The 10624-nt window shown below is 35.3% G+C and overlaps 2 protein-coding genes across 2 annotated transcripts; one reads left to right on the top strand and one right to left on the bottom strand.

The window, feature by feature from the left end:
* The first annotated feature begins 539 nt into the window (after positions 1 to 539).
* On the top strand, positions 540 to 5987 carry si:ch211-198n5.11 (methylcrotonoyl-coenzyme A carboxylase 2). Its single transcript, XM_052564391.1, has 13 exons — positions 540 to 685; positions 1381 to 1698; positions 1812 to 2008; positions 2441 to 2619; positions 2700 to 2780; positions 2883 to 3061; positions 3526 to 3718; positions 3811 to 3902; positions 4280 to 4436; positions 4604 to 4726; positions 4853 to 4977; positions 5089 to 5170; positions 5708 to 5987. Exons 1-13 carry the CDS (start codon positions 666 to 668, stop codon positions 5792 to 5794), a joined length of 1833 nt encoding a protein of 610 aa, XP_052420351.1. The 5' UTR covers positions 540 to 665; the 3' UTR covers positions 5795 to 5987.
* A 15-nt stretch (positions 5988 to 6002) lies between these two features.
* On the bottom strand, positions 6003 to 10170 carry LOC127964249 (retinal Mueller cells isomerohydrolase). The gene is made up of 14 exons (XM_052564392.1): positions 10011 to 10170; positions 9641 to 9723; positions 9294 to 9444; positions 8993 to 9100; positions 8724 to 8865; positions 8089 to 8236; positions 7918 to 7999; positions 7694 to 7826; positions 7419 to 7558; positions 7109 to 7238; positions 6886 to 7000; positions 6649 to 6743; positions 6453 to 6564; positions 6003 to 6366 (listed from the first exon to the last, which is right to left on the bottom strand). The coding sequence occupies exons 1-14, from the start codon at positions 10019 to 10021 to the stop codon at positions 6218 to 6220; spliced, it is 1599 nt and encodes a 532-aa protein (XP_052420352.1). The 5' UTR covers positions 10022 to 10170; the 3' UTR covers positions 6003 to 6217.
* Between the last annotated feature and the right edge of the window lie 454 nt (positions 10171 to 10624).

The following is a 10624-nucleotide window of genomic DNA, read 5'->3' on the forward strand; positions in this document are numbered from 1 at the left end:
ATATATATATATATATATATATATATATATATATATATATATATATATAGTATTTTAAAAGAGAAAGTGTGGTATAGCTTTTAGGTTGACACTGTTAATCAATCGTTGCACGTGAAATACTGTTATAATTTTCATTATTATCTTGAATTAAATTAAATGTTATTAGTTTTGCTATGTTTTTGTCATTTTTACTCGTTTCAAAAATATGTATCTGTAGATTTGTTTTACGTTTTATTTATTTGTAGTAGCTTATATCAAGTTGCACTGACATCTTGCTGAAAGAAAATAAGCATTTTATTTTATTTCAGTTAAATATAATATTATTTTCTATTCCAAGTAATGCTGAATGTTTTTATGGAATAATTGTTATTATTTTTTTTCAGTTTTTAGTTTTCTTTACTATAATCACCCCGCCTTGTAGCATAGAATAGAATAGAATAGAATGTCTCAGAGTAGTTTATAATTAATTCTCTCAAGTCAAGTCTGTGCCATAGACACTCATTTACTGATCTATACTGCTCTCTAGTGTTCATTATATCACTATGTAATAATATATACAACATCGCAACCTCAAACGTTCCTTTCGGTTTGTTTCCTTCCAGACTTAGTTTCTCGTTACACTATAAAACATTTAATAATTTTAGACATCTGTCTTTCGCCTTATCATGTACTGTTGTATTTTAAGGTAAGATCTTTTGCTATGTAAAGGTGTACCTCTGTGTTTACGCCGTTTTGCAAAGTTCTTCGCGTTTACTGTCCGACTAAGCTCATAACGACCTTTGACACACTTGAAGAAAGAAAAATACAGACTCGTTTAGCATAAAGTATGAGACGAATAATAATTAACTAGACATAATAGAAAGACCAAAGCAATGTGCAAGGTGTTTTTTTATTATTTTTATTAACTATATTCATTTATATAATCTTGAGTATTTATTTTGGTTGATTGTAGTCTATAATATTACAGCTCAACATTGGCACCTGTTACTTCTTATTTCTTGCCCTTTGCTGTGCACAAAACTTGAATGACGATTTCTACTATGACAAATACCACATTCATTGTGTCAGTGACAGTAAAAAAACAAAAAAAAAACAAGTGAAAGGTGAAATATAATATTCTTTAACTTTATTCACATAGACTGTATAAAAACATTATTATTAATTTAGGTTCCAGTCATCACAAATGCACCAGATGCATTAGTCTTTCTATTTTGTCTAGTTTATATTATACGTCCACATCTTCATGCTTTCTTACCCTGTTTTTTCTTCTTCTTTTCTTTAATTAAGTATGTTAAAGGTCATAATTTAATTATCATCCCAAGCCCAATGTGTAATTCTTGGAGTTATTACAAATAAAATGCATGTCTCTTATTTCACCAGGTCTTTCCATATAAAAAGGAATAAACTCATTCAGCTCACCAGAGCATCATGCTCTCAAAATCCACAGTCATGGGACACATCATCCAAGCTTTTCAGCCGCACAACATACCGCTGCACACATTCACCTGTTTCAGGCAGTCTGTGGCAACCATTGACACATAGGACACACCAGCCAGCAGCATCGTCTCGCTGTATGAGCTCCACTGTGCACAGGAGACGCCTGCCAAGTGCCTTTCCAGTTATAGATGGAGAATTGCATCCAGTTCACAGACATGTGTATGAAGCCAATCTCAGGAACAGCCTAATCTGTCAGCAAAAGTAAGTCTGATTCACTTAAAGGTCTCCCTACAGTTACATTACAATATTATTCCCTAATCATGAATTTCATCACATAAGTATCCACCTTGTATAACCTTGTGTTGTTTCAACAGATACCTTGAGCACAAGGAAAAAATAATGAAGGGTGGTGGTGAAAATGCCATAGCGCGGCATACGCTGAGGAATCGAAAAGTCCTCGTACGAGACAGACTCCGCATGCTGCTGGACGACGAAGATTATTTAGAACTCTCTCCTTTTGCTGGACTTGGTCTGCCCTATGGAGACATCCCATCAGCTGGCTGTCTCACAGGTAATACACTACATAATACAGTGAAAAGTTTTATCATTTATTAATTGTGGTTAATAAAAAATAAATTAAAGAATACAGCATTAGGCATTAAAATGAGATCAGAATCTGAATCTCAGTCATGCTTCTTTGAGAGGCTTATTTAAATGAAGGTTGTAATATTGCTACTAAACGGCATTTATATGATATTCATAATTATATTTTTCTCCTTTCTTTGAATTGTGTTTTTCACTTCACCAGGGGTTGTTTATTTGTTGATTAGTATTATTATTAAAATTAGACATACCATTATTAAGACTTTATTATAAATAAAAAGACTTTATATTATTATTAGTAGGTGTAATCATTTGACATGAATTGATATGAACATATTTGGGGATAGGGGTTCCTCTCAAGCTGCTTCCTTAGTAACAGTGTTATTTATTTTTTCTACAGGAATCGGTAAAATTAATGGACTTTGGTGCGTGTTCATTGCTAATGACGCCACAGTGAAAGGAGGTACAGCATATCCCATCACAGTTAAAAAGCAGCTCAGGGCGCAGGTTGTGGCCATGCAGAATCGTTTGCCCTCTGTGTACTTGGTGGACAGTGGTGGCGCATTTCTGCCTCTTCAGGTAACTTGCATTTATTGCCATGGCGAGCTCTGTTATCTCTTAATGATGCATCAATGGTTGTGCAACTGCTTTATCAACAGTCAGAGATCTTTCCCGATAGCAACCATGGAGGTCGCACCTTTTTCAATGAAGCAGTTATGTCAGCAATGAAGATTCCTCAGGTAATAATAGATGCATGCAAAACATTCTTCTTAAAAAACAAATATCCATTCCCAGTAATGCTATATGTATGATGTAATGTGATGTGATATGATAACCTGTAGGTGGCAGTAGTGTGTGGCTCATGCACAGCTGGAGGTGCTTATGTCCCCACTATGTCTGAGGAGGCGGTGATTGTCCACAGGATAGGAACAATATTTTTAGGGGGTCCACCGCTGGTGAAAGCTGCAACTGGAGAGGAGGTTTCCCCAGAGGATCTGGGAGGAGCCAGGCTGCACTCAGAGTATGCTGTTTACTACCTTTAATTGTTTTTTTCTTAAATTTTCATCTCAAGAGCAGTGGTTTTCAATCCCTGTATGTCGTCCACAACCATGTTATTGAATGATAAATAAAATAAAAATAATAAAGCAATTAGATTCATAATAAATAAATACATTATATATATATATATATATATATATATATATAATGTATAGTAAGTGCATTCCTCTATTAGAAAAATAATTATAAAAAAGCATATTAATGTAAAATATATATATATAATATAGTTGACCATACTATAAATTCAAATGAAATTTTATTATCAAATTTTAATTTTAAAATAATTTTTTAAATATAATATATAATACAATAATTGAACTCAATATTGCAACAATATCATAAATGCATCCTGTACAGATTTTTTTTCTTCTTCAATATTTCTCTAATTTAACTGCTGATTTCTTGCCTCCTTGTCTATATCACTAGAGTAAGTGGCTGTGTGGACCATTTTGCTGCAGCAGAGAATGAAGCATATGAGTGTACCAGAAACATCATCTCCACCCTAAATTATGAGCTCCCAGAAGAGGACAGCACTCAGGCTGAGGAGCCCCTGTACAATGTGGACGATCTCATGGGCCTTGCACCGCATTGCTACAATCACAGCATGGATGTCAGACTGGTAAAGACACATGCACATGCACCGTTTCAGACTTCTACTATCACATGATTTGTGGGTGTTCATTTACTCATTTCTTTCTTTATACTGTTCAGATTGTGAGTCGGCTGACTGATGGTAGTCGGTTTCAGGAGTTCAAGGCCCGTTACGGCACCCCCCTCCTGACAGGGTTTGCCAGAATTGAAGGGTAATTGCTTTTGGAGCATGTTTTTAGTTCATTTGTTATTAGAACAAAAGTGAGGTGTTTTGATTGTTGTGTAAATGCAATTTGAACTGAAAATTATTTTTTCCCCCCTCTGTTAAAATATTAAGCGCATACCGTATTTTCCGGACTATAAGTTGCACTTTTTTTCATTGTTTGGCTGGTCCTGCGACTTATTTATCAAAACTTTATTTGACATTTGAAACCACCCAGAAGTCCCTGGGTACTGCATAGTTACATGCTCAGAAAACCACAGCTTAACAACCACCTAGAATATATTAGCAGAGGAGTTTTTGCATTTGCAAACGGAAGTTATGATTTCTTGAGAACATGCAATTATTTTTATTTTTTTTTATCTTTAGTCATCAGATTGGAATCGTGGCAAATAACGGAGAGCTGACATATGAAGCTTCCCTGAAAGGCAGTCATTTTGTTCAGCTGTGTGACCAGAGGGACATTCCTCTCATCTTCCTGCAAAACACAGCACCAGAACCTGCACACACATTCTCTCAAACCAAGGTACATCAAAAGACATTTACGTATATGCAGACTTCCCAACAAAGACTCTTTAAAAGAGAAATCATATTACTTGTAATTTCATTTAAAATACACGTGATACACAGGAAAGTGTAATAGTTTCCAGTAGTTACACGCCATCCACTCATTCTCTTTCCCATCTCTCTTAGGCTGAGTCCAACACTAACAGACTGAAGGCTCAGGGTTCCATGATGTCTGCTGTGGCTTGTGCTTCTGTTCCTAAAATTACTGTGGTTACTGGAGGATGTCATGGAGGTGAAAGCTATGCTATGGTCAGTATAGAATTCTGTTATTTTGATCTAGATCTAGATTATTGATCTAAAAAAAACATATAGTGTAGTTAAAATGTAAAATCTTTCTGAATGGTTTTTTTTTTTTTTTTTTTTTTTTTTTTTTAGTGTGGAAGGGCTTTTGACCCCAATTTCCTGTTCCTGTGGCCCAATGCGAGAGTGTCAATTTTGGCCCCAGGCCACTCGGATACATTTGTGCAGACTGAAGAGGAAATCACACAGATTAATGAGATGTAACAGGATGTCAAATATATTAGTGACAGATATGTTTAAGGTCCATGACTGTTTTTTTAAAGGTGTATTAAAAATGCATAAATTAAATATATGTATATGTTCCTGTGAAGATTGGAGGAAGAGAGTTCAGCATTCTTTTCCACCGGCAGACTGTGGGATGATGGTGTTATTCTACCTCAAGACACCAGAAAGGTAGAAGAGCTAGCAAATTAATTTTATTTCATTTCTATGTGGTTGAATCTTCGATGTCTTTTGCTATACAAATATGAACACTGGTTTAATTTTCACTTTTTACAAAAAAATTGGGTAATTCACCTTTTACATTACATTTACATACAAAAAAATAAAAGAAATAAATAAATAGCACAGAGCACTAGACTGTTCACTGGAAGGCCATAATGAAAAACGGCTATTAAGGGGTTTTAGTGGCATCTTATAGTAAACCTAAAAGAAAGTAACTAGAATTAACTAGTGTTCCTAACCTGAAATACTTCTTTAAAATAAATGACACTTGTTTTTGATATTTTGTTATCTAATTGAATTACATGAATATATTTAAATGTGGTTTAACTGCCCGAATATATTTTTTCCCCCTATTGTTAGCTTAAAACATTTGCTCATATCTTTTGTTATAAAAGAGTTAATAGTTTTAATTATAATTAAATTTCAAAAAGGTCTTGAGTTTGAAAATCAAAGCTTTATAATATATATGCCTCTGTTCCTTTTTAGGTTTTGAGCAAGTGTCTGAAAATCATTAAGCAACAAGAGTATCAAATGTCCAGAGAGAAAATGAGGACTCCTTTACTTCGACTGTAACCCTACCTCTGCAGAAACCTCAGTGGACTTTATAAACTTGTACAAGTTGTTTTACTAAAGTAATAAACTAACAGTGTTAGTGTCAAACACAAATCTATTTTAAAGACAGTTTGCCTGTAATCAGCAGTGGTGCCTTATTATCGTGATTTTCTGACTGATGTAAAATAAACCTGTTTGTACAGATGGAATTTTACTTATGATTAAATCATTGTTTATAAATGCTTAAGTAGAAATTTTATTTTTCTTACTGTACATGTTTATCATAAAGCTGTTGCATTACAAGCATATTCGGTCATATAACTGGCCCATTTAACATAGCAACAATCACACTGTTTACATAGAAAATTTACATGTACACTAAACCATAATAGTACAATAACAATAAAAGTATAGTCTGAAATGCAAAGTCGTGGTCCTGATCCTTTAAGGTTTGTACATGCCATGGAGAGTGACAGGAATCATGACATCAACCTCTGCACGTGCTATTTCTGTCAGGTCAGTGGCATTGAGTATGAGGAGGAATGCTGGCCTCTGGGTGACTCCTGGTTTCACTACAATACTCAGAAGAACACCTGAGAAAACCAGAATAAAAACCATTATTTTGGGATAATAAAAAGATTCATAATATATGTTCTGTTTAGTAACAGATGTGGAATACCATCATCTTCATCTTTAGCATCAGGGCTTTGCACAAACAGTGGTTCGGATGGATAGGCATCTGGCTCCTGCCATATCCATGTTTCTTTGCTTTTCACATTCAACTTGCAAATCTAAACCCCCACAAAAACGAAACCAATCACACATGCAGCAAATGCTGAACATGGAAAATGTTTTCAGTATCATGTCACACCCACCCGGTCTGGAACGAAGTGGTTTAGTCCAAGTCCATAAGCGAAGGTGTAATTTTTCCCACAGTATTTTTTGTAGTTGATCTGAGGAAACTCAAAAGCTGAAACACAAACACAACCCAAAGAGGAAAATTCTTTCAATCTCTTTTTTTTTTAAATCTGACTTTTATTCAGTTATAAAATCTATAATTTCTCAGCTGTAATAATGACCGTTTCCAAATATGGAAGGTGTTGACTATTTACCTTGACGCGGTCCAGAGAAAAGAACCTCAGGTTCAAGCCAAACAGTTCCATCACTGCACATGACAGCAGTGGCTGTGGTGTATGGAAGCGAAACCAAATTCTTCCCCTGCTCTTCCTGCAAAAACAACAAAGGAATGACTGCTGTACAAAGGAAGCACTTTTGTACTGGAAAGACAGAAACTAACTGAATTCAATCTAATAGCAGGATCGTGATAATTCTTACCCTGTGAATGTCCATTGGAAGCACGTATCGCCGCACCTCGGGCTGTGGAGCTCTCATAGCTGCTTTTTTGACTTCCTCCCAATTTTGCCTCACGTTTGCCAAATATAGATAATTATACACAAAATCATGCCTGCCATTCAAAGAAAGGAGACCACAGATGATCACCATGGTCTATTTTTGAGCTCTCTTCTGGCCATGTTTACTGTCATTATCAAATGCATGTGTTTTGTTAGTTGGTCTGTTATTTGGCCATTTTGAGATATTAGCTAATTCTTCAATAAATATATTTAAAAAAAACAAGCAGTCTTACCCCTTCCAAGTGCAAAGGTCAACAACAATAAAGCCTTGGTCCTCATAACAGTTAATGTGATGGAAAAGATTAAAGGCAGATGTTCTGAATTTGTGGTCAATGTATTCTCCAGGATTCTTGGTTGCGAGATGAAACCATGTCTGGGAATGCAACCAAATGACGAGGTTGAGTTACCGCACAAAATACCCAGAGCATTTTTGTTGTTATTGTTTTCGTTTTTCAAACATATAATTAACATTTCCAGCATCATATAATGCCAGTAAGCTCTGACTTACACCCATTTTGTCATTAGACTCAAAGCAGTCCATGTAATTTGTCCCTCTGATACTCCAGGAAGTCAGAAATTTCAGCAGATTGATCTTCACTGGAGTCTCAACAAACACAAAGTAGTTCTCTGTCATGCCAAAGCTAAAAAAAAATATATAATTTATTAAAATTTATTTTTAATTATGAAGAATTTATTATTATTATGTCATATCATATATCATATATTATCAACCTATGGACGTAGGATGGTTTGAATCGCTCACTGCTTGGAAACTGCACCAAAACCTTTGACTTCTCAATTGGATCGGATTTATCTGATTAAATAAATGATTAAGGAAAAGTTAAACACCTCCACAGAATGCATTTCTAAGATCCTTTTAGGCCAACAAAGCAATATACCAACCTTCTTGTGTTGGAGGGATCTTGACGATGTTGTAGGCCAGTGACATGTTCTTCCCAAAGCAGTTTCCAATGTTATATACAGTACCGTCTGGTTCAGTATGTGGATGTGCTGTCACACCATTGACTGAGAGATAATTGCAAAGGTCCACCTAAGGGAAGTAGAGATGTTAAACGAACAGTTGAAAAATTCGAATTTGCTGAAAATGTACTTACACTCAGGCCTTCCAAAATGTAGATGATTTGTTTCTTTATAGGAACATATTTGAAGAAATTTAGCATTGGATCCTCTGCAGTGAATGGGTGCCGTCAGAATGTCCAAACAGCTGATAAAAACTGCATGATAATCTATTAGTAATCAGCATTGACTATTTTTATTGGACTGGAGTCATGTGGATTACTTGTGGATTGTTGTGATGTTTTTGTCAGCTGCTTGAGCTCTCATTCTGACGGCACCCATTCACTGCAAAGGATCCATTAGTGAGCAAGTGATTTAACAAATCTGGTCTGATGAAGAAACAAACTCATCTACATCTTGGATGGCCTGAGGGTGAATTAATTTTCAGAAAATGCTTATTTTTGGGTGAACCATTCCTTTAAAAGTTGGCCTCAAAACTGCGCAACAGTACAAAAGCCTACCTTTTTTATCGTTTCTAAGGTATCAGGATCAACTTTGGTTATGTAGTTGGTTTCCGTGCAGGCATAGTAGTCCTCACCAATGGGGTAGATGTTGACAAGGCAATTGTCTGTCACCTCAATGCCTTGAAAGTAAGTAAAAAACCTGATGTACAAAAAAAAAAAAAAAAAAAGGAAGTACCAAAAGTAAATGCACCATTTGGAGGAAATTAGTTTTTATGCCATTATTTTTATAGTCCCAAATGAAATTGAATAGAAAATGCTCTCCAGACCTGGAAAATATGTTTTTGCATGGATCTGGATATGCAGCGGTGCCAAACTCTGTGATCACAATTCTTTTTTCTGTCATGGCTCTCACATAAGCATCAGTTCTCATAAACCTGAAATTAAAGGTACCAGTAAATATGCATTTGATTAAGCAAAATCAAATTTCTGCATTTAACCACTTTTAACAGATATTATCCAGCATACGAGTCATTTCAATTCCAGTAACTTATTGCAAAACTTTTATGTCATGAACTCAATTTGGATTTTACTGCAGGATAAACACACAAACGTACAACAGGGTCTTACCTGCGGTAATAAGTGACATGTCCATCCTTCAGGTCAAACTTGTGCATGAGAGCCTGCCCATCAAAAAGGTGGTAAAAAGGTTCATCTCCAATCTCAAAGAGCCCAGGGCCCACACGGAGCAGACTGCCAGTGAGCCAATTAGGGATTTTGCCTGCAGAGAAAGAGAGAAGGTTCACTTTAACCAAATAAATAAAAAAACAGCTCCAACATCAAAAGCTACAAGGTCTTTACATCAGCCACAGCAGAAGCTGCATACATTTTTCCTTCACTGAAAGCATTGAGAAAGTAAAATGTGGAAAGTTCTTAAATTAAAAATGCTTGATTTATAAGATTATATGCGTGCAAACCTGAGACATGAGCAGGAATGGGCTCAGCTAACTCTTCGCATAACTCAAAGATTTTTTTATAGCCACCGGCTGGGTGTTCAAGACTGTGAATGAAAACAGATGTCTACATTTTTTACATAATGGAGTGACATGAAAAAGAAAAAGAAAACAACTAAACTTATATACTCATTCTTGAGGCATTTTGCACATTCTTCTAAATGATACATTGCCAAGGGAATACAAACTTAAGCTTAAAGGATACAAATGATAAAGGAAACATGCGTTTTAAAAATAAATACATTTAAAATTGGACACTTTCCAAAAATGTACAATAAATACATTTGTAGAATCTGAGCAGTTTGACTGAGAGTTTAAAGGTTCCATAACTCACCGGCTGACCATGTTGAACGGAGTTTGAGTTGAGATGCTGTCTGTGTGGAAACCAGAACTGCTCTGTTCCCAGAAACAGCCACAGAGTCTTAGAACTCCTCCTCCTCCTCCAAACGATTGGAAGGCTCTGAAACAAAAATCCCTTTGTGTTCAGACCAAGAGCTTTTCCACAAACATTTACCTTCCTGAAAAACACTACAGCTCAACTGAAGAACACCAGAGTTGAAGAAAAGTTACTCTTAAAAGTAATGGATTACAATATTGAGTTACTCCCTAAAAAAGTATCTAATTACGTTACTTAGTTACTTTTTATAGGAAAGTAATGCGCTAAGATACTTTTGTGTTACTTTTTAAAATATGGGCAGGGCTTTATTGTTTTTAATATAATAAGTCCTATTTATAGCAAATATAAAAGCCCTTTCACACCAAAAAGGGTAATAAATAAACCTCAGGCTGAAGGAAAAGTAAATTCACATCTGTAAAGTAGAATGCAGGAGAGAAAGGTTCAACACTCATCAGCAGTAATAAAAAATAAAACCCCAATGAAGCACAATTGTTAGCTTATCTAATGACATTTTTATCAAAGGTCAGCAGCAAATATATTAGTTAATAAAA

Source organism: Carassius gibelio, chromosome B8 (genome assembly GCF_023724105.1).
Source record: "Carassius gibelio isolate Cgi1373 ecotype wild population from Czech Republic chromosome B8, carGib1.2-hapl.c, whole genome shotgun sequence".
Classification (NCBI taxonomy): domain Eukaryota; kingdom Metazoa; phylum Chordata; class Actinopteri; order Cypriniformes; family Cyprinidae; genus Carassius; species Carassius gibelio.

Excerpts from the sequence above, each read along its gene's own strand:
- si:ch211-198n5.11 (XM_052564391.1), top strand. The coding sequence starts at position 666 with ATGTACTGTTGTATTTTAAG. Across the intron at positions 2,781-2,882 it reads CAGCAATGAAGATTCCTCAG|GTGGCAGTAGTGTGTGGCTC; the intron begins GTAATAATAGAT and ends GATAACCTGTAG. Across the intron at positions 5,171-5,707 it reads TACCTCAAGACACCAGAAAG|GTTTTGAGCAAGTGTCTGAA; the intron begins GTAGAAGAGCTA and ends GTTCCTTTTTAG.
- LOC127964249 (XM_052564392.1), bottom strand. Across the intron at positions 7,827-7,917 it reads AAACCATCCTACGTCCATAG|CTTTGGCATGACAGAGAACT; the intron begins GTTGATAATATA and ends ATTTTTTTTTAG. Across the intron at positions 7,001-7,108 it reads TTCCAATGGACATTCACAGG|GAAGAGCAGGGGAAGAATTT; the intron begins GTAAGAATTATC and ends TTGTTTTTGCAG.